The sequence below is a fragment of the Caretta caretta genome, chromosome 9 (assembly GCF_965140235.1).
Source record: "Caretta caretta isolate rCarCar2 chromosome 9, rCarCar1.hap1, whole genome shotgun sequence".
In the NCBI taxonomy this organism is placed as follows: domain Eukaryota; kingdom Metazoa; phylum Chordata; order Testudines; family Cheloniidae; genus Caretta; species Caretta caretta.
This window is the reverse complement of record NC_134214.1, coordinates 2,206,440-2,229,562: the sequence shown is the minus strand read 5'-3', so window position 1 is coordinate 2,229,562 and position 23,123 is coordinate 2,206,440. Positions and strand designations below refer to the sequence as shown.

At 46.2% G+C, this 23,123-nt stretch overlaps 1 protein-coding gene across 1 annotated transcript in view; it reads right to left on the bottom strand.

Annotated features, from left to right (window-relative positions):
• The window catches only part of LOC125643199 (putative cation-transporting ATPase 13A4), a 73,992-nt gene that overhangs the window by 45,905 nt on the left and 4,964 nt on the right, over nt 1–23,123 (bottom strand). Inside the window, exons 2-11 of the mRNA XM_048865481.2 lie at nt 17,942–18,115; nt 14,983–15,120; nt 12,395–12,465; nt 12,223–12,303; nt 10,624–10,693; nt 8,705–8,839; nt 7,451–7,523; nt 5,666–5,797; nt 4,362–4,532; nt 1,138–1,295 (exon numbers count right to left, since the gene is read on the bottom strand). Coding sequence (XP_048721438.2) covers nt 1,138–1,295; nt 4,362–4,532; nt 5,666–5,797; nt 7,451–7,523; nt 8,705–8,839; nt 10,624–10,693; nt 12,223–12,303; nt 12,395–12,465; nt 14,983–15,120; nt 17,942–18,115 — 1,203 coding nt within the window. The remainder of the gene's footprint in view (nt 1–1,137; nt 1,296–4,361; nt 4,533–5,665; nt 5,798–7,450; nt 7,524–8,704; nt 8,840–10,623; nt 10,694–12,222; nt 12,304–12,394; nt 12,466–14,982; nt 15,121–17,941; nt 18,116–23,123) is intronic.

Genomic DNA, 23,123 nt, shown 5'->3' with positions numbered 1-23,123 from the left:
TGGACCTAAGTGACTCACCCGAGACCACAGGAGACGCTGCAGAACTGGGATTTGAATGAGGAATTCCTAGCTCGAACCACTAGAAGGTGCCATATCTGAAGCGTTACGAGTGTCCAGGCTGTGCTCACCATTCCTCCCCCACTGTTACTACATCAGACCACACGGTGCACCAATCTCACTGGATTTTTCTGTTTGTCATAGGTAACTCAAAGGTGTCTCTCTTGTTAGTATGTCAGCACTGATGGGAGCTGACACATTCAGTATCTGACAGGACTGAATTTCAGGTAAGTCTGACAATATGGATAGCCAGGTTCCTGCAGCTTTGATTGTCTCACCGTGTACGTTATGTATTCCAAGTGAGAAAGTTCAATATAAAAGGAGACGTGTAGACCAGGACTGGGTTGCATTTTAAACACACTTTCCTGGAAAACAGCTTGAGGTAAATTCACGTTCCGAACCAAGTGTCTGAAGACTGACTAGGGAATATATTTTTCCCCTTTGGAACAAACTGCAGAATAAAATGTTTTGCCTCTGGGGATTTGGCCTTTTCATTGGCTTCTCCAAACATGGCACAGTTCCTAGCAGCTTTCAGAAAGCTGCCTTTTCCAGTCTGGCACTTGTCTGTGTGTCACCCACACCCCGGAGCCCATTTGTGATTTTTTTTAAATACAGAAACTAGGAATGTGCAAAAGTGCAGAACATATTGCAGATACTTCCGGTGGTGTATTTGTTGCATTTCACATCACCTGCCTTCCTGCTCTGAACTGTTGCATTCATGAAATATCATGGCTATTTTGACATGAACATGTGAGCATTGACAGCATGCTCAGTACCGTATGAGATCCAGCTATAAAGAGAACCTTCATCTCAGAGAGCAAGCTAAAGGACACACTGGGGAGACTTCAGAGGAAATGTTAATATAGAATATTGGTGGGAGTTTGTACCTTAGCATGAAAATGTGAAATGGTGCTTTTTTGTTTTTGTTTCTGTAAAAACAATGTCATTTTAAAATGACCCCACATTCTAGTGCAAATATGTAGTGAAAATAAGACCAAATTTCATAAGTGCAACAAAATCTGAAGACACTCCACATTTTTGTGCCTTCTGAATTTTGTTGTGGTGATTTCTCCCACTTACCCCGTTTAGTGCAAAAACACACACTGCATAGATCATTCCAATGGTTGCAAGCACTATGAGGCACATCAGGAACCGTAAGGCGTCTCTGTACAGCTTGAAATTCATGGGCTTAGGGTAGAGAATAGACCTCACCAGGTCCCCTTTGGCTGTGTTGAAACCTGAAGTGACAAACCAAACCCACAAGACATCAGTAAATGGTGAAATTGGTTCTAAAAGTTCATTAAGAAAAATGGTGGAATGAGAAGATTCACAGCTACTGTAACTTAAAATGAGAGACCCAGATCTCACATTACAACTTATAAAAGCTACTGTATGGAAACATTCTTTCCAGAAACTGTGATATTTGTCTTAAGCAACCATCAGCATGTCCAATCCTGCAAACACTCACTACATGGTACTTACTATGATCAGCAGACCCATAGGGTGACTTCGGGAGGACTAAACACAATAGTAAGTAATTGTGTGATTGGGCACTCAGTGATCAAGAAACGTTGATTGTCTAATAGGTTTGCCTTCAACTAAAGATCAGACAACATTGTACTGTAAACCTCGGGGATTCTTTAAAGTGATTGCTTGAGCTAGAGGATTCTCTGTGGCAGGTGCTGGTCTTTAGTGCTGGTTTTACCATACAGAAGAAATTAAGAGCATTGTGAGGATGTTTGGAGTCTCCCGTCTGTGGCTGAGCTGTGCCACCCACTGCTAACCCAGTCCTCATGAGGGCTCTGTGAAACCCGTTGGTTTGTGGGAGGATGAGTTTCAGGGAACCTTACTACTGGATCTTGGGAAAGCAGATTTTTACCTTGAGTTTCAAATTCACCTGAACTCAGAATCTCAGTCTGAAATTTGGCTAAAACAAGCACCCAGGCGAGTTGCATCAAATCAAAAGGCATTTTCTGAGATCCCTCCATCCTCCAAAAGACCTACTCTGCTGCTGCCCTCAGCTATCTTCTGTGGTGAGGCAAGTGCCTCTCTAGCTCCTCTTCTGCTTCAACTTCTTCAGTGGGTGGCAGGGTGGAGGGGTAGCATGGCTGGTCTGCTGTCCTCTCTTACTACTTTTAGGGGAAAGGGAAAGACATGGAGAGGTGGACCTGCTCCTCTTTCTCCAATCCTCTGCATCTGCCATTCTCTCTCATCACCAGAAGTTGGTCCAATAAAAGATCTGACCTCACCCACCTGATATAGCATTAGCAGTGTTGACTGTTGACCCCTGACCTGATCTTGGAGAGTCTATAGTTTTGGGTAAAATAAAAATGGAAGTTTCTGAAGCTGTAACAGCAAGCTGAAAAACTAAAATACATGTATTAAGAATAGGCTTGGCGAGAGGTTTTAAGTATTAAGTGTTACAGGCTTAGAGTGAGGCCTAGAAGTTAGCAATATGCATCTTGTGATAAACAGGGTAAACCCATCAATGAACAGATGGTAACATCTTATGGGCTTTCTGCAGTCAGAGCTAACCTCGGTGATGTATCAAAACTATTGGGAAATGGACAGATGCAAATGATTGGTTTAACTATCGGAAATGTCATTATGGGCAACTGGCATACCACATATGGACAACTGGAACCCTAAAATTGGGCTTCCAGAACACCAGATATGAATAGAGGGCTGTGACTTGATCATACATGGTCCAGATGCATGTGGGTGGAAGATGCATGTGGGTGGAATGGAACAAGGTGTATGAAAGGTTGTCAAACCAGCCCCTAGTTGGGACACCAAGGATGACCAAATGGCTGAAGCCTGACTACAAACAAGCCCCCTGTAATGATCTCTACTTTTTCTTTTATCTTAGCTGTTACTTACAACTTTAAGGAGACTGGTATGTCAACATTGGGGGATTGCTTTATGTGAAGCCAGCCTAAGGCTGTAAGCATGCATGATCCAGGGGGTGTTTTGTTATACATATCTGGTTTTGTATAGTTATGCTTGGTTTTATTTGGATTTTAAGCACCATCTTCATGTTTTGATTTGTGTGCTTTACTCATCTCAACTCAGTGAAATTTCTCATGTAGCCACCTGAGTAGAGAACCTGTTAGTGACTTGTGCAATTTTCACCCTAAACTCATCCAAGGCTACAGCAGGGTCAGAGCAGTGTAGTCTCTTGCCGGCTCTCCCCCAGTGAGGCACTGGCAGAGCAGGCTGAGCACACTCGGGTGTTGTTCATTCCTTTATACTCTGGTGTGTCTCCTTTGCGCTGAACTCAAACTCTCAGGATCAGACTAACTCTTGCGGCCTGGCATATCCACTGTTGTTTACAAAGCTAGATGCTTGTGCAAACACATGGACACACATCCAGAATGTGATGCCCCACCCAAGGGAGCTCTTCCCTGATCACAAAATAAATCACCAACAACAGAAAAGCCATCCTCACTGAGCCATCCTAGCCCACCACTCGGGCACAGGACAAGAGCGTGGCCTTCCAGGGTGGTGCTCAGCAAACCTGGGCTCTGTTGAACTGAGTCGGAAACCCCTTGCCAAAAGCACCCTCTAACCAGGCATCTGAACTGGGGGGGACTGTTAGCTGGAGCACAGCGGCCATGGTGTCAGACCAGGAGGGTGTCAATCCCACAGCTAGCCAGGTCCTGGAGAGGAGCAGAATATGGGACTCTGTTCTAGCATTTAGGACTGTGTTATTGTACAGTAATGGTCCCACACAGTATACCTGGGCGAAGCAGGCTTTAGGGCTAACGCTGTAGCATGCTGTCATATTTTTTTTAAAGGGTTATGCCGAGCAATACAAACAAGAAATAGCAGTTTGGTGCAGACAGAGATCTTGGCCAAACGCTGCTCTCAGCCAGGCTGGGATAAATTTGGAGTAAATCCATTAATATCTGTGTGACTGGTATGACAGAGGATTGGGCTCGTAGGGCACAGCTACCCTGCAAACTCACATCCCCCCACCCCCCCGTGGCAACAAGTCTGAGCCCTGGTCACCTGACTTGGGCTTGCAGTGCTCATGCTAGGGGGCTAACAATAGCCGTGTAGATGTTAGGGTTCGGGCTGGACCTTGTGCTCTGTGCCAGGTGTCAGCACCTGGGCTCCAGCCTGAGCCTGAAGGTCTATCCAGCTATTTTTAGCCTCGCAGCTTGAGCCCTGCGAGCTCGAGTCAGTTGAGCCAGGCTCTGAGACTTGCTGCTGAGGGTCTCTTTTTGCAGTGTTGACATGCCCTTAGCCTGGGCAAGCTACTGCATCAGAGAAAAAGCACCATGAAGAGTGAATTGACTGACCGGTCCTCAGCACAACAGCTCTCGCTGGCTCGTTGCCGTCCGCCTTGGTCTGGATGAGCTCTGTTCCACAGAAGAGGACATGTCTTTTGTAATCCTCTGCGCAGCACATTCTCCAGGGCCTGGAGTCATCGGCCTGGGGCAAGTGGGTCTTTGTTACTGGAATGCTTTCCCCTAGAGGAGATCGGATTGCATTAAGGAAACTGCAGTGCCTTCCGAATCCTGGGTGCATCCCTTTGAAGCCTGCACAGCAGCCATTTGTAGTGTGTATTGTGGTAAGCAGCAGCTAGCCCAAGTGGTGACAAACAAGTTTGGAAAATTATTATTATTTCTATCTCTGGCATTCATGACTGTAGCGGCTGAGTGTCTCACAATCTTCCATGTGTTTATCCTCTCACCCCCCTGTGCGGCAGGGTGGGGCTGTTGGCCCATTGTACAGATGGGCATGGAGGCACAGAGAGAATAGGTGACTTGCCCCAGCCCACACAAGTGAGTTCATGGCAGAGCAGGGAAGGGAACCTGGCTCTCCCAAATCCCTTACAAGTGCCCTGACCACTGGAGCATCAATGCCTGCACGGGTGTGTCCCTCTCAGGTGTGCATGGGGCTGCACAGGCAAATGAATAAGTGTCCAGATTCTGCATGTGAATAGTCCACGCTCAGGTCAAGCCTGCGCCCTGACTCACCCAGGTAAATCTAAGACCTGATTTGTCCTTGCTCACTGAGATCAATGATACTCCTCACCTGAGTAAGGATTTCAAGAACAGGCTTTCAATAGCTGCTCACCGTAAACGAAGACCTGAGTTGATGCTACCAGCATCCAGCCTGTTGGCTCCCAGGTGTCTGGCTGTTTGAAATCTGACACTCAAGTGACTCAGTTATTCCCTAGGGCAGTTTAAATATTTCATTACCCAAGACAAGGGGAAGCTTTTAGTCACATGCCTTCTGCTAACAAATATTTTAGCTCTGTCCAAGCAGAACGCACCCAGTGGGCTGCTGAGTATACCAGCTGCTTTGCATCCTAACCTGACACGGATTTGCAGTGCTGAACGTCAGCCGGCTCCGTCAGTGCAGGAGTAGTCAGGCAGCTCAAACTCTCTGATCCCCTGTCCTCAGATAAATCCTCTGAGTTCCTCGCCCTGCCCTACTGCTTATCTCCTCTGCCATCACTGCAAAGTACAAGATTGTGCCCTGACAGTTTTCTCTTCAAAGACTTGCTCTCTCCAAAAAAATGTGTCTTATGCAACTGTTGGAAAGCCACAGCTTTGTGGCGACTGTGACTTTAAGATGGGCCAGGCACCGTCCTTACCTGTCAGCATGCCTTCATTTACAATGCACCCACCGCTGATCAGGATGGCATCACATGGCATAAGGGCTTTGCCCCCTGTCAAAGCCAGCACGTCTCCTGGCACCAGATGGCGTGACTCTAGCTCTTGGAAGCCTGCCGACAATATGAGATGCAAACCTTTAGCGCTGATCTCTCACGTAAGCAAAAAATAGTTCCAAGCACACCCCTGACAAGGCCAATTGCTCCTTGCTTTGTAAGGTTTTGTAAGTACAGATGGGCATAGTTGCCAGTCTGTCTGCGCCTCTGAGCCCCGTCCTGGTCTCTCTCTAAGGGCACCCTCTCGGGTGTCCGGCCTGGAGCCTTTACCCATCCCAGGGTGGAATTCCACCATTCTCCCACTCTTAGACTGAGCCTGGGGCTACAGCACCACGGGTCTCAGCTGTGCTTACCCCACGGTCTGACTGGGCTTGGTGCCAGTGGTTTGGGAATCTGTGAGCAGTGGTGCACAGTGGCCAGCCTGCTGAAACCAATGTATTGCGGATGTAACAGTCGGAACAAAGCTTTTAGAGAAAAGGGATTGTAAAATAACAATCAGGATACATGAATGTCTATCCTACCTAAGATTTACCCTCCCCGATGGTAACTGAAGCAGGCCTAACTTCTTCGGACACCCCAGCAGATGCTTGTGTCTTAGTCTGGTTCCCCCAAACAAATACCCCTCTCTTGAGGGAATGCCTTTTGAACCCAGCCTGGGCGTTCCTGGGCCTTTGCCTGTCCTGGCATTGACTCTTAACGTCAAATGTCTGCAGAGAAGTGGCTTATCTTGAGCCATTCTTTCCTTTCCTGCTTGTTTTTCCCTACAGACCCCCTTAACCTAAACCCTGGGTTCTCAACTGTGGGGGGTGCATCAGACTTTCGGGGGTGGGGGGAGCACGGTGAGCTGGGCTAAATTTGAGTGAGTGGTGTTGCAACCTGGGGTGGCAGCACCGCTCGCTCATGGGGGTTCGTGTTTGGACCTCCCAGAAAAGTTGAGCCTCTAGAAGGGGTTTTCACAAGGGCAGGATGAATATCCTTCCCGCTAGCAGAAGGGGGGGCTTCAGGTAAAAAAAAACCCTAAGTGAGGGCATGATTTCGAAAAGGTTGAGAACCCCTGACCTAAACTAACGTATTCATAAACATCCCGATTAGCAGATCACCGTGCAATGTTCATCATTATTACAAAACAACGCCAGATCTGTCACAGCAGAGGGGTCTGAACAAGGATCCTGGAAGCAACCCCCCCTCTCGCCCCCCCCCCCACATCTGGGGAAAGTTTGGATCTGGATCCAAACACGGAGACTGAGACTTATCTCCTGAATGGGTCCAAACAAGAACTTTGGATCCAAACACCCTGCCACCGAGCAATCTGAATCCATCCTCCTCGCTTGGCCCTATTTCTTGTTGCTGCGTGGGGCCCACACTAGTGGGAATGTTCAGCTGCAGAGGTTTGACAGGCACCATTGAGGTACATGGTAGCTCTGGCAAAGACGACTCTACTCCCCCGTGCAATGGGTTAGTTTTACCAAGGCAAGGCATGGCCATTTAAACCACACTAATGATACTGTACTTATGAGATTGATGCATGAGAACACACTTCAGCGTTCTTAGTGATGTGAGCCAATTGACTGGAGCGAGAAGAAAGGGAAAACAGTCCCAGAAGAAATTTGAAGAGGTCAGTTGTTGCCCTACTTTCTCTCAGTGCTGACATGAGCTGCTGTAACACTGGAACTGAAAACAAAAGAAACAGAAAAATGGAACAGGACGCACCTTTGTCTTTCCTGCACACAGTGACCCTGACACTGTTATGAGACTCCACCAGCCTGTGCAGTTTCATAGATTGCTGCAAATCGGGGAGGGAGAGACAGAATGAAGCGTTCAGTGTTAACGGCCGTACAAAGAAAGACATTATGTAATTCAGTAACTAACTCTTACTGTTGTTTGTTGTTGGTATTGCTGCATCTACCAGAGCCTCAGTCGGGATGGACTGCGCTAGGAGATGTACAAATGTATAGGAAGATAGAGTCTGCAAAGTGCAGACAGTAACATCTCATTGTAGACAAGGTGTAACAGCTGGGTGTAGCAAACCACACCCGGGAATGTGGAAGGGAGGATGAGGGTAGATTGTTACAGAGATTATTAGTCTTGCCAGGGGGACTAACTAATAGTTCCAAGATACAGAAATGTTTATCTATCATTTATAAAGGCTGGGATCTCCAAAGGAGCCTTATCCCAGCCTACTCATCTATATCTATATCAAGCAGCTCCCACTGAGAGACAGCCTTCCCGGTATAATCACTTCGACAACCTAAACGTCTCAGATTCTTCAGCTTTTCCTCGTGCCGCTTTGTTCATGGCTGAGAGGACAGGGCCAGAATCTTCCCAAACTAAAGGAATCTACAGACCCTTGGCAATGTCTAACCATTACATTGTCGTTGTCCTTATCTTGGTGCCAGGGGACTTCATCCACACCACACCCAGGGATAAGGAGGAGAATTTACTCCATAATTTAGCACTTGTTTAAGCAAAAGGAAAATCACATTTGCGGACCAAGTGCCAGTGATCTATTGTACACTGTGAAAAGGTGATCTTCTCTCTAATGTACCTTCCTGTGCTGCAGAGTCCACTTCCTGAGCAGGATTTGGGGACAATCAAAGAGCCCAACCCCAGAGAACCCATTCCAGGTTTTGCATGCTGAGGCAAGATTTCAGGACCCTTGCAGGGGGTGGGTGGATACACCTGCAGTGCAGACATGGTCAGTAAGCTCCCAGTTATGTACCTCACTATTGACTCTTAGGGCTGTGGTTCCAGGCGCTTTCAGTCAGAGGCCACAACAACGGCACTGATTCAGCCTAGTTTTATTACTGAATAGTGACTGAAACTGTAACAGTGCTGGCCTGCCGCCAATGTGAAGAACTAGCTGTTTGTTCTGTACCAGGCTGTGTGTAACATGCAGTGTCCTCTGAGCTGGCTGGCTGGCAGCAACAGTAATCCTTTCCCCTCTCCGCGGGGCGGGGTTCTCACCTTTCTGAGGTCATATATGGTTAAGGCGATAGAAAGGAGGGACGTGATTATGATAGCGATGGCATACTCCTTATAATCTTCAGCGAACCACAGACACACGCTGAAGAGTTGGAACACGTAAAATGGATTTAAGACCTGTTTGGAGACAGAACAGTAGCGTAGGGTTGCCAGGTGTCCAGTTTCCGACTGGAACGCCTGGTCGAAAAGGGCCATTAAAAGTCCGGTTGGCGGTGCTGTGGCCAGCAGGTCCGGCTCCTGGGCGGGGAGGCCACGGGGCTCCACGTGCTGCCCCTGTCCCAAGCACCAGCTCCACACTCCCATTGGCTGGGGACCAGGGCCAATGGGAGCTGGGGGACAGGGCCTGTGGGCGAGAGCAGTGCGCGGAGCCTCCTGGCCCCCTGCTTAGGAGCTGGACCTGCTGGCTGTTTCTGGAGCGCAGCGCGATGCCAGGAACAGGCAGGGAGCCTGCCTTAGCCCTGCTGACTGCAAGTTACCCGATGTAAGCCTGTGCCCCAACCCCCTGCCCCAGCCCTGAGCCCCCCCCAAAACCTGGAGCCCCCTCCTGCACCCCATCCCCTCATCCCCAGCCCCACTCCAGAGCCCATACCCCCAGTCCAGAGCCTGTAACCCCTCATACACACCAATTCCCTGCCTCAACCCACATCCCCCTCCCGCACACCAAATCCCTTGGCCTCACCCCCCCGCTGGAGCCCCCTCCTGTACCCCCAAACCCCTCATCCCTGGCCCCACGCCAGAGCCCGCACGCCCAGCTGGAGCCCTCGCCCCCCTCCCACATCCCAACTCCCTGCCCCAGCCCAGTGACAATGAGTGAGGGTGTGGGAAGCGAGCCACTGAAGGAGGGGGAATGTTGTGAGCATGGGGTGGGGCCTCAGGGAAGGGGCGGGGCAGGAGGCGGGGCCTCGGAAAAGGGACAGGGCTAGGGTGTTTGGTTTTGTGCGATTAGAAAGTTGGCAATCCTACAGTACTGGGGCGTAAAGAAGGCATATTTATACTGCTCAGATATATTCAGCTCATTCAATCCAGTTAGAGATGGGCCTAAATCAGGGGTTCTCAAACTGAGGGTCGGGACCCCTCAGGGGGTCACGAGATTATTACATGGGGGGGTCGCGAGCTGTCAGCCTCCACGCCAAACCCCGCTTTGCATCCAGCATTTATAATGGTGTTAAATATGTAAAAAAGTGTTTTTAATTTAGAAGGGGGGTCGGACTCGGAGGCTTGCTGTGTGAAAGGGGTCACCAGTGCAAAAGTCTGAGAACCATGAGCCTAAATCAAAGCTCTCCCGTGCTAACTTTGACAGCGCTGGCTGCAACCTGCACAGCCTGGGCCCGTCTCTGTTAGCTGGATCCGATCTGGAACGCTGGATCCAAACACCCTTGATCGGTGGGGAAGGAAGTTTGGGTGTGAAGGTCTCAGCTCAAGCCCGTTTCTCTAAGAGAAGTGGAGCAGAGAAAGTTCAGACCGTGGAACGAGGGTGGAGTCACACAGGCCATGTTGTGCTGGCAGGAGGAACCAGCCTAGCCAGCTGATGCTGCTGGATTTATTTTACCAGGTAACTAAACTTTTTGTCAGTTAAAAGATTACTTTTGTGGTTAATGATACATTCCTTGTGGAGCATCCTAGATGTGCACAGCCCTTCACAAGACAAAGGGGCTGTAAAGCCTGCCCATGGCGCAGACAGAAAACACAAAGCAGCAGGTCAGGCCTGGAAGGGGGTGGAGGGAGGAATGGTGAGGAGATCCGTGTGTGACAGTTACCTGGAAGGTTTTTAAGATGGAATTTGGAGGAGAGGGAGCGTGCTTAGTGGAGGGTGAGCCAAATGCCCAACCACCCATGAACTATATGTCTGCTCTTCGTGCCCAAATAGCTAGCAAAATAAAAGCAATGGAAATGCAGTTTACCTCTTTGATGAGTAGTTTCCAAATAGGGACAACCTGAATATCAATGGCATTTGGCCCACATATTAGCCTCCTGCATGGGGTAAGGATGGAGAGCTATTAAAGGAAAATCTGATTTTCTCACTCATTTAACTGTGCACCCTGACAATGCGACTCAAGCAGCTGCAGCTCCCACCTCCAGTGAGAGTTAGTACTTATCCCATTTTAAAACATAAACACACAAGGCTGCAAAAACCTTGGCTCCAAAGAGAAAGAGACAAGATGTGATGTTTTCCATGTGCTAGTTACATAGATGCATCAGTTCTGTGGCCGGTAGAAGCACAGGCCCAGGATAACATAATTGTCTATGCACTATTGTGTACACAAAAGTGTGAGTGCACACTTTGCACACCCAATCAATAGACTGCACAAATAGCTGAAGAAACTGCACGTGCTAATCGGCAGTAAGATATAAACATGGCCAGTTGCAAGTGCAGTCATCGCAGCTGAGCATGCAATCATAAGTAAGCGCACAAATGATATGCCCACATTTTTGCACATCCGGTTGCATGCATACAATTATAAACATCTATGCCATAGATGTCAGTGTCAGTGTCTCTCCCCATCCATAAGATCTGCATGCACAGCTCATCGGCAGAGGATGGGTTTAAAGAAACAAATGTTTCTCTCACGCAAAAATCCCTCGTAACCGGTATCAAAAAATTCCAGACCTAAAACTAAATGTTTTAAATACAAATCTCACGGTATTAGAGCAACACGATAGGTGAGGTCTCCCTCACCAACAGGAGTTGGTCCAATAAAATAGATCACGCCTCACCCACCTTGTCTCTCTAGTATCCTGGGACCGACCCAGCTACGACTACCCTGCATACAAATCTCTCTGCATACCATTTAGAGCATTCTGAATGTAAAACTGAATGTGAACTCAGTTTAGGAGTTGGATTATTTGCAATATACAAACAAATGAATGCAAAAGTTTATTCATTTATTTTGCATTTGTACTGTAGAAACACCTAAAGACTCCAGTCGGGTCGGGACCCTATTTTCCAGAAATGCATTAATTTACGGGAATAAACTCAATTGTTAGAACTCATTAATTTCTAACAATAATTTATTTACACTGAGCTCTGCTGAGGGAGCGCCACTAGAAGCTAATCTGTGCTGTTTTATGGAGACTTGACTTTTGTTCTTAGTTTGCTATTTCTCTTACTCAAAAATAAATCAGACTGGAAGGCTCTGGTTACTTTTTGAATGGAAACACGTAATAGTGATAAACATTCAGAGACACATTTCCAAAAGTTTCAGTAGGGAACTGAGCCCATCCTCTAGTTGTCTGTGAATAATTTTTCGTGTAAAATCATTTTCATGTACAGTCCTGCATGCACTTACATCTGTGCGCACAAGTAGTACGAGCAAAATTACACTCACCGGTAATAGTGTAAATACAATTGGACTGTGCAAAATTATCAGTCACATTCAGGCAATTGCCCCTTTAAGGACCAGTGTTTATAAAAGAGGCCAGCACCAAGCACGTGAAAATCTGGTCCTAAACATTGACTTAAATCCATCGTACTAACTACTTAGGACATGTTGCAGTGTTACCTGATCTCCTGTTCCTCACATCGCAAACCAGAACCAAATTTGGCGTGTATATCTGAACAAGTGTGACTGTCTTCTAGGGACCTAGAAGACAGAGGAAAAGTTTTCCTGATGATGTCATTCCAAAAGAGGCTCCATTTCCTTAGAGAACTTTGTACCCAGCAGGTAAACTCACCCAACTTTCTGGAACTGTTGTTCAGGGTTGTTCCAAATATACCGGATTTTCTGCACTTGGATGCATCTTACCTGCCAAACCAAAGAACAACAGCAGCATTTGCAAGGTATGGAACAAAAACGTGCTCACTTCTACTCATAGTTCTATAAATATAGGGACGCTAACTAGGGCTGAATTCAAGCAAGACTGATTATAGTGCTGGGGAGGGCACAGAAAGCACTTGGAGGCGTTTGCAGCCACATTGCAGTCTCCTTTGGTCGAAAATACACACTGACAATTGTCTAATTTAGCCCGGAGTTTAGGAGTGCTCCTGAAGTTCTCACTGACACTAAGTGCTCTCACGTGTACCACCACACTGTCACTTGTGGCTGGCTAGATGATTCTGTCCCTCCTGGTGGACAATAACCCAGCTTCAGAGACACAAACTTTTCTCACTTCCTGGCTGGACTACGGCGATGCAGTGTACCTACCTGTGGAGCCATCAGCCCCCTGGAAATTCTAACTGGTATAGAATCCAGTATCCTCTCTCCTCAGCTCCGCGAGCATCAGGCCTATGACCTCATTGCACTGGTTTGCCATAGAATACCATGTCACATTCAAGGCCATTTGCTTTCATGAGAAGTGTGGAGGGAAAACTCTGCTCATGTGTTCTCTGATTTACCCTCTTAGGGCCCGGTCCCATGAGACGTTGCACACTTGAATGGGAGAGGAAAGGGCTCAGCTCCTTGCAGAATCAAACTGTAACATTACAATAACTCTCCATTGCAATAAATAGTTTAGAAGGCACGGCAATTTTATACTGGCTTTTAGGAAGGGGCCTGTGACCTGGGATTAGAGGATTATGCTATTTGCTCTTGGCCGCTTTGAAAACTTGTTTGTCTACTTAAATGTTTTGACGGATATGCAAGATTTGCTGAAAGGCTCTGTTATTTGAGGACTATGGGGGGTTTAAAACATGATTAATTCCATCCCCTGAAGAATGTTATGAGTCACTCTCCACTTTCACACTATGCCTGTGGATTGAAGTAACTGGCACTAAATTTACATATGGATGTTTATATATTCCCAGGAGAAATAAAGCTTTGTTCAGACCCAGTTAAGGGTGTAAAACTGTATCAGTAGCTTTGGCTAGAAACCTTATTGGAGACATCAAAATAAATGCTAACAAGTCAGGAATGTAGTTACTGAAGATGCATATAACTTCTGCATGGGACTCCCAGCCCTGTGGCCTAGGGGCTAGGGGAAAAGGCTGGCAATCAAGAGACCTGGACTTCTAGTTTCAGGGATTACACTGATTTACTGTATGACCTTGGGCATGTCATTTAACTTCTCAAGGTGATACTTGCCCTATCTGTAAAATGGGGATAATGGTGCTTACACACATCTATAGAGGGCTTTTAGATCTCCTCAAATCAATAACTCACCTACCATCTCCCCAGACTCATAGACTCATAGATATTAAGGTCAGAAGGGACCATTATGATCATTTAGTCTGACCTCCTGCACAACGCAGGCCACAGAATCTCACCCACCCACTCCTGCAATAAACCTCTCACCTATGTCTGAGCTATTGAAGTCTTCCTTGGCTTGGCTCTCCAAATTGTGTTTGAACCGTTTGCAGAGGGAAAGAAGGATAAGGCCTTAGTAGGGGCAGTTGGATATGTAGTATCCTACCTCGGAATAACAGTTGTAAAATGCAGTTTGGTGCAGCCAAAGGCAAAAAACTGAAATGTTTTCCAGAGCCAGGGACAGAGTGCAGCCATCCTGGGGCGAGGGGATGAAATAGCAGCACCGAGCGAGGGAGGAGACCAAGAAATCTCCAATTTCATTCACTCTTCAATCTTCTCAGCTAGTGCCGTACACTGGGCCACCAGCTGAAGTCTGGGGTGAAGTCTGGGGTCAGGATCTTGCTCCCACTCCCTGTGTTCACTGTGGTGTGGAAGCTCAACTACTCAGTCACTTACAGCCAGTTTCTCCTCTAATGCCAGGAGCAGCCTATAAACCAGTCTGTTAATTCCTGCGCCAGGGCTGGGGCTTCTGGGGTGCTTACAGCAAGATGCTTCTTGGAGGGTTCTCCACCCCATCTCTTCCCTCCTTCCTCCCCCTCTCCTTTGTAATACTGATGCAGCACCTCCCTCAGAAGGAATGACAGGTCTTCTTTCCCCTCCTCCTTTTTAGTGGGGGAGGCAGGAATGGCCTTGCCCCCAGAGAGTGAGGGAGAGGGCCTGGCTGACAGGTCTTTTCCCAGAGAAGGCCAGTAGAGTACCCTGATCTTCACTCAGCTAGCTCTACCTGTTGACCACGGCACTCATGCAGCTGCAGGCTTCTTAATTCCATGTTAAATTCAGGCATGTCTCACAAACAGGTTTCAACCTGTCACACCCCCCCCCCCCCCCCGCACACACACACACGCATATTTTTATTTATTTATTTGTTTGTTTGTTTTGCATGTCCCCAAAGCAGCCTCTGATTAGTGCAAAGGATTCTGGGGCATGTCTCAGGTGGCCCGCATACAAGTCTTTGCATGTGGAGTCATGATAAGAACATGTTAACTCCTGTTATATGAATCATGTTTTAAAGTCACTTACTTTTAAATCTGGTTTCATTATGGCTTTGTTTATGATGGAGTTTTCATCAGCAATGATTGGATAATCTGATCTAAACTTGTTCAGTGCAGACACAGAGATCCATGTCACCTTCTTCCGGGAATAAATCTGAAATTCATCCTAGAGAAACAGAAACCAGAAGCCATCATAAATTTGCACAAAGAAATCCTGCACATAGTTGAGGTCCTGAAAGCATGTTTATTACAGTCCCTGGCTTAGAGAATGATAACGCTGAACTGTAATGGGCCTGCTTCTCAGCTGCTTTAAATCCGCATAGCTCCATTGTCCTCTGTTAAACTATGCTAATTTACACCAGCCAAAGATCTGGTCTGGAACTGGAACATTCAGCATGAAAAGTGGGGTTTCACTTTTCATTGTCTAAGGCTTTATTAACAAGAACAAAGGTTAAAGAAGGTTTTAGACTGTACAGGACTTGCATTTGTTTTTCACACGCTTCTCTTTGAGCATTTGATTCTGGTGAGCAGAATGCTGTCTGACATTTATATTTGATTGACATTTCAGAGTTGATAGACAATACCGTGTCGATCACGCAGTGTCACAGACGTTCTCCTTTTCTTCTTACTGTGCCTGGGCTTTTCAGGGGCTTTCTAAGCAAAACAGTCCCACCCTCCGGACATGCAGTAAAGACATGCAGTGTTCCTGTTCCCTGTCTGAGTATCTAAATGATCAGGCTAAATGAAATGACTAAATGATCAGGCTTGACAAAGCCCTGGCTGGGATGATTTAACTGGGAATTGGTCCTGCTTTGAGCAGGGGGTTGGACTAGATGACCTTCTGGGGTCCCTTCCAACCCTGATATTCTATGATTCTATGATTCTATCCTGAGCAGGGGGTGGGGAAGGAATGGATCAAAGGGAGGTGGAAGGGAAGGAATGTATTCCAGAAATCCCATGTTGTACAAGAGCAGCCCCTTCCCCTATGGGGCTGTGCTCCTGGACCCATGAAAGTGTGGATCTCACATCCTTGCCCTGGATTCACCCTTAGGGACCATAGTGGGTTATTTGGATCAGTTGTGGAGGCCCCTCTTTTGTGTACAGGGGTTGCAGAGACCCTCCTTCATGGCCACTCTGCCCACTCACCATGCAGCCCTGTTGCAGGGCTGAAGTGGTATGGAGGGCGTTGGGCAACATAAAACATATCATGCTGTAGGCCAAGGATTCTTGACCTGAGGATTGTGATCACCCTGCCCTTCCCATAGTGGAAGGTGGTTCTAAGCTAGGTGGGAGGGAGGCTCAAAGAAGAATGGGGAGGGGATGGAGAAGGCTGAGTACCAGTCTTGTAAGCAAAGATAGAGGAGTAATGGTGACATCCTCCAGCAACCTCAAAATGTAGAGTAACCTAAATATGAGTAACCTAAAGTAATGGAAGGTGAGCAAATATCAGTGTCCAAAGCATTCAACTCACATGTGAATACAAACTCTGGTATTTGCATGGAAATCTGTCCTCCCTGCAACACTTAGTTAAGATGCAGAACCAGGTAAATAACATTAATAGAAAGCCAGTTGCTTCATTAAAATTAGGAAAACCAACAAAAAGAATAAAAGGTTATGGCCCTTTCATCACTGTCGATGAAGCTAATACGCCAGCCCTGCAGTTGAGCTAGGAGGCAGAAAAGAAGAGAAGGGCTCACAGTTTGTCCAGGATTGAAACATTCTTTGATAGTCAATGTGTCAGCTAACCAGCCTCTGTGGTGATGAGCTGTAAACCCGTCACAGTGAAGCTGATGATAAATTATGAATGCTGATTGGATAAGCTGAAGAAGAGAAATCCCCCTTCCCATCCAATGACAGCAACCTAATCAGATAAACGCTAAAACACAAAAGTGCCGTTTTGATGCAAAGAACCCAGGAAGGAGCTTTTAAATTGTCTGCTGCCCAAGGCACACTTTGACAAAGGCCCCTGATAACAAGAATGTTAGATATTATTCAATCCTTGTTTAATTACATAAAGGCTAATTTAAAATCTCATTTGTTTGGAAAGTACTTGGCATGGCAAATCCATTTAAAATGACACATGAGAACCCATAATTACAAATGCAAGATGAGCTTGGGATTAAAAAGGCAAGATTAGACCTCAAACCTCAAAAGAATATTCAGGCTCAGATTTAATTCGGAGTGAAGTTTTGGGTTGTTTCTTGTTGGTTATTGGTAGCATACAGGACACAAAGTTGGGGTTAATGGGGACAGTGCAGTTCCCAGTGGACAAGAATCCAGCTAATAAAACCTCCATTCTAACAGCCTGGATGGCCCTCTCATCAGAGGGAGCAAGGACTGACTGGACATGGAGCATGAGCTCCCCTTCCGTCCCTAGAGATGGTCCCTTTGTGTAAGAGTTGAAGCACATTGGCAGGCAGCAATATGGAGCCACAGCTGCACTTGTGCTGTGGGTAACCAGGGGGTTTCAGTCTCCAGTTCTGTCAGCTCAGCATTCTTGAGATCTGAGAAAGGTTTTGAATGGCCACAACTCCACCCAAACTCCATCACGAACATCAGTGGGGAGGGACAGACCCACATGGAGGCTGAAATGGGGAGGAGTAGACATCTTGGACACCATCCAAAGAGAAGACTCAGATAAAAGACAGCTAAGATTCTGGAGCACAGTTCTCTGGCATTGGGTGAGCAAAGGGTAGATTCCCCAGCAAATGCCACAGTCATGGAATCACAAGATACATGGGGCCTCTCCCTACATTATTGTGAAGCATCCTGTCCATGTGGCTGATGCTCTCTACTCCACATGCATTGTATGTATCTTGTAAAGCACTTTGGGGTCCTTTAGATGAAAGTTGCCCACTGTACATTGTTGTTATTTTTATTATTTTATTCAGCATCGGCAGTGTGAGAGATCCAGCTTATATGGATTCCCTCTACTTCCTATTCTCTATGTGCTAGCAAGTAATTTACAAAGGAAAATGGGCACCCACTGTTGTTCTGAGCAATGTGACGTCTGCTTCTTGCAAGTTGCAGGGGATGCAGTTTGCCCACACATCCCATGCTGGTTTCCAGTAAAACACAAGCCGGAGAACCCCACAGGACAAAATGTATCCAGCAATGCACATGGCTTTCCGGCAGCCCTGGGTTTTGTAGCCAAATATCTCCTGTTGAGCAAAGAAAAAGAAAAGGTAATGAGAAGCATTTTATTTAAAGAAATGTTGAGAACACAACATTATCCTTTCGTCCAGAACTCTGTGAATGCCCCCGGGGTTAAAAGGCATTGTGCTGTGAAACTCCCAGCCACAAAAAACTCACCTGGTTGCATGACAGCCTTAGGCCATATTTGTAGAAAACATGGAGGCCTGGATGGAACAATATTGAGCTTTAGGCTGGAGTCAGCAGCCCAGCCTCATGGCCTCTGCCCTTTCCAAGCGTAGGGGAATGATGGGCCGTTACCACCTTCCATTATGGTTCGAATGTTGGGGCTCTGAGTCTTGTTAACAGGCCATTATCTTAACCCATAATAATTAATAATCATCTTCAGCACTTGAAATTCAGTGCTGCCTTATCAGACCTGTTGCTCCATCTAGCAGTGATCCGGGTTCCCCCCATTTTGTCAAGCTGCCAAGAGAACTCCCAGGGAGAAGCAGAATCACTAACTCGGCCTCCTCTTCAACCTCTTCCAATTAACATCTGAACATGCTAAAACTAGAATGGTCCTTTCCGGGAGACACAGGATTTAAATACCAGGGTGAGAAATCATGAGGCTGACACCACATGCATGTTGTCCTGGTGTCTAAGACACTCCCTTGTGTTCTTACACCCATCTGAGCAGCCAGGAAGTCTATGGTTAAAATAAGTACTAAAGGAAAGGATAGATGCCCCGGGATGTTCCTGTATGGACAGCCAATTATAGCCATCCATTGTCATTTGGCAGCGGTTCCTCCCTGCTTTGAACATGCCGGGCTCCAGTGCCAGGTCATATGAGGCACTATGCACGTGTTTTCTCAAGCCTAAAATGATAACACAATAGAGGCAAGCAGAAGTGACTCCACCCAGTGTAATGCATTTTGGGAGGCAGTGATTTCTTCTTGCAGAATGTCAAGGTGGATCTGCCATTTGGGGTGCGTCCTGTGGCACTGTGAGTCAGTCAGGCTGTTTTTGGTAGCTTTGGGACAGGGGTGCTGTAAAGTATGCAGCAGATTGAGGCATCAAATGGCAAAACAGCAGGTGCTGCTCATCATCCATGACCCACAGAGATGGACATTAGAGGGGAGGTAGTCAGAGAACCATAGGGTGGGGGAAACTCTGCAGTTCATCTGCTCAGGAAGCCATTGAACCAAATACCATGACAGATAATCCTCAAGTGGCAGAGATCTGGCCACACCTAAGTACAAAGCACATTTCCAGGCCATTGTTGTCCCAGAACACCGGCCCACAAATAAAGCTCCTGACATTGTAGCTCTTAAAACACTTTATGGGTAAACATCATTATCCCTATTATACAGCTGAGACAGAGAAACACTAAGCACCAGTAGAGCCAGGAAAAGAATTCAGCTCCATGTCTTATCTTCTTCCCACAAGAGAAGTTCTGTGATGCCCTCAAGCTGTTGTAACATTGATAGTTTGTCCTGGCAGGGTGCATATTTTACCTTGTGGAAATGAGCACTGACATGGGTTCAGATCCAGTTGTTTGCACTTTGAGGCATCTGACATTCCTAAATTTGAATGTTAAGGAGTTACAAAGGAAAGTGAGAAGGGGGAAGATAAACATGGGACACCAACGTCTTCTCTTTCATTTCTGAGAGCAGGGCCCAAACTATGCAGTTGGGATCCAGATTCAGATCCAAAGTGATGCTTTCCTAAAGTTTGAAAAGGTCTGGAGAAGAGATTCTGGTTCAAGTCCAAAGATAAACCTAGCTGGTTAAGTTTGGATCCAGATCCTAGTCTGAACTTTCCCAGGGTTCAAGGGTAGGGGTGGTTGGGTTGAACCCATCTTTATTTTGATTTAGAATAAAATATTCCATTTCTTTTGCAGAAGAGGTTAGTGATGATGTTGGCTGATGATTCATCAAAGCCCTAGTTTGCTGGACCAGAGCCATTATACAGGTTTAATAAAAGATAGTTTATAAGTAAATAGCTCTAACCTGAAATGGGCAAGTGACGCCATACTCACAAACCACCTCCAGCAGTATTTGTTTCTTAGTTTTGAAAGTTAATTGACTAAGGGAAATTCTTGACACTTTTTTTCTTGCATTGCTATAATTCAAAAACAGCAAAATGCATGTTTTTTTTCTGATTTGTGGAGAAGAAAATGTCACCTCTGGGCTGAGCACCTGCCATGCTTTAGCCCGGAAGCGATATAGCCCAGGAGCTTTGCAGAAAAGGATCTGGGGTTACAGTGGGTCACACACTAAATATGAGTCAACAATGTAATGCTGTTGCAAAAAAAGTGAACACCATTCTGGGATGTATTAGCAAGAGTGCTGTAAGCAAGACACGAGAAGTAATTCTTCTACTCTACTGAAAACACTCGTAAGACCTCAGCTGGAGTATTGTGTCCAGTTCTGGGGGCCAAACTTAGGAAAAGATGTGGACAATTTGGAGAAAGTCCGGAGGAGATTAACAAAAATTATTAAAGGTCTAGAAAACATGACCTACGAGGAAAGATTAAAAAGATTGGGTTTGTTTAGTCTGGAGATGAGAAAAACTGAGGGGGGCCATGCAACGAAGTGGGGATTTTCCCTTCTTATGTTGTATGTGAACCTTTGTGAGTCTTACTGTTTTGCATGAATGTGTGTGTGTGCTTCAGTTTCCCTGTGTATTGCACCAATGTCTGGGTGGTGGGCATAAGGGGGTGTGACTTTTGCGGAGGCTGCTCCAGCTGCCTGCACCGATGCTATAGCTGCCCCTTCGTAACCTGAGACCCAGGAGTGGGATGCAACCACGTGACTCATGGCCCAGGAAGCGAGATAAAGGCCGGAGGAGAAGCAACGGGCAGGGCAGGGGCTAGGCAGCTGGAAGTGAATCAGTCTCAGCTGGTTTGGGGCATAGGGGGAGGACCAGAGCCCTGGCTCTGGGCTCCCGTCCCCACAAGATAGACTTGGCTGAATTTACAATTCCATTTTGAGACTTCTCAGTTAGTACACATTAAGTGGATTAAAAACTGGCTATGTTAATTTTATATGGGTCTAGTATTTAATCAGAATCATAGAATATCAGGGTTGGAAGGGACCTCAGGAGGTCATCTAGTCCAACCCCCTGCTTAAAGCAGGACCAATCCCCAATTTTTGCCCCAGATCCCTAAATGGGCCCCTCAAAGATTGAGCTCACAACCCTAGGTTTAGCAGGCCAAAGCTCAAACCACAGTACCATGTCAAACACCTTACAGAAGTCAAGTATATTATGTTAACACTATTACCTTTAGCAACCAAAATTGTAATCTCATAAAAAAAAATGTTAGTTTGACAGGTTCTGTTTTCCACAAATCCATGCTGATTTGCATTGCTTACATTACCTTCCTTTAATTCTTTATTAATTGAATCCCATTATCTTGTCTAGATCGATGTCAGGCTGACAGGCCAATCATTACCTGGGTCCCCCTGTTTACCTTTTTAAAAAAACTAGCACAGCATTAGCTTTCTTCCAGTCTTCTGGAACTTCCCCAGTGCTCCAAGACTGATTGAAAATCAACATTAGTTGTCTAGTGAGTTCTTCAGCTACTCATCTCTTTTAAACTCTTGGATGAAAGTTATCTGGACCTGCTGATTTTAAAATGTCTAACTTTTGTAGCTGCTGTTTAACATCTGAGATTCTAGTGGAATTGTCAAAATCTGATAAGTCACAATCTGGGTACAACCACAAGAGAAGCTGTACTGTAGACAGGGTCTAAGGCCAGTTGTATTAATTTAGATGGAATAGGTGGGCCCAAAGAGTCAAAGGAGATAACATAACCCTTTCACTGTCCAACATTAAACCATTTTAAACAAGGTTCAGGGTTTGGTATACAGAGACTTCAGCCTGCCTGGCTGCATGGCAAACGCCATTAAAAATCTTTTAAACTTTTTTTATTAAAGATACAGAAAAGAAGGAAAAAAATTAAACCATTTGAAATGTAACGTATTGAATAAGGTTTTCATTTTAACAACAACCCTTGTTCCCTTTCCTTTTAGCTGGAGAGTTTTTAAAAGGGGGGGGACCACTTTGTTTGATAGTTATTGGGAGTGGACCACATACACCCTGACTAAATTGGCCTTGTCATCACTGGTTCTCCACTTGTAAGGTAACTCCCTTCTCTTCTTGTGCCAGTGTATAGTTATGCTTGTATCTGTAATGTTCATTCCATGCATCTGAAGAAGTGGGTTTTTTACCCACGAAAGCTTATGCCCAAATAAATTGGTTAGTCTTTAAGGTGCCACCGGACTCCTCGCTGTTTTAGCTGCATCTTGGGTGCCTAAAAACCTTTGATGCCAGGCCCGTGCTTTAAGAACAGAATTTCAGACAGGAAGTCCATGGTGGAAGTAGAACCCAGGTCTTTCAGGGCTCACTCCCTATCCAGCAGACCAGCCTCTCTTTCTGCTGCATGCTGAAAAAAATGACAGATGGGAGCAAAACCAAGGCGGCCAATTCTCTGAGACTCCTGCAAATAGTCCCAGGATGGATGTCATGGTTGACAGCATGAAAAGCAGCACAGAGGTCAGGAAGGCTGGAGAAAGAGAGACAGATGAGAGGAGATCATTTAACTCCCAAGGGGTGGCAGGTTCTGCCCCAGGCTGGGTCATAGAGCAATGGCTGCTGGGCAATTTTAACTGAAAACCATTTTGTTCGGTCATTTTTTGTTCTGAGTTTGAGAAAAGGAAGGAACGAGAAAGTGTCATGTAAGTATCAGATTTATTTATGCCTCAAATTCTTAGGGTTTCAGCTGTGTTCAGGCCAATTACAGAACAAAGAACAGAAACTGCATCCACAGAGTCCATAAAGTCTACGATTATTGTCATGATAACACCCCTCCAGCTGTAGGGAGGAAGGGAAAGAGGCAGCTGGGGGTGTTAGTGGGTTATAGATTATTGTAATAAGCCATAAAGCCAGTGTCTACATTCAGTCCATGATTTTTTCATATCCCGCAAAGTTATGAGTGTAAACTCCCAGTCACATCTTTTGAAAGTGTTATGC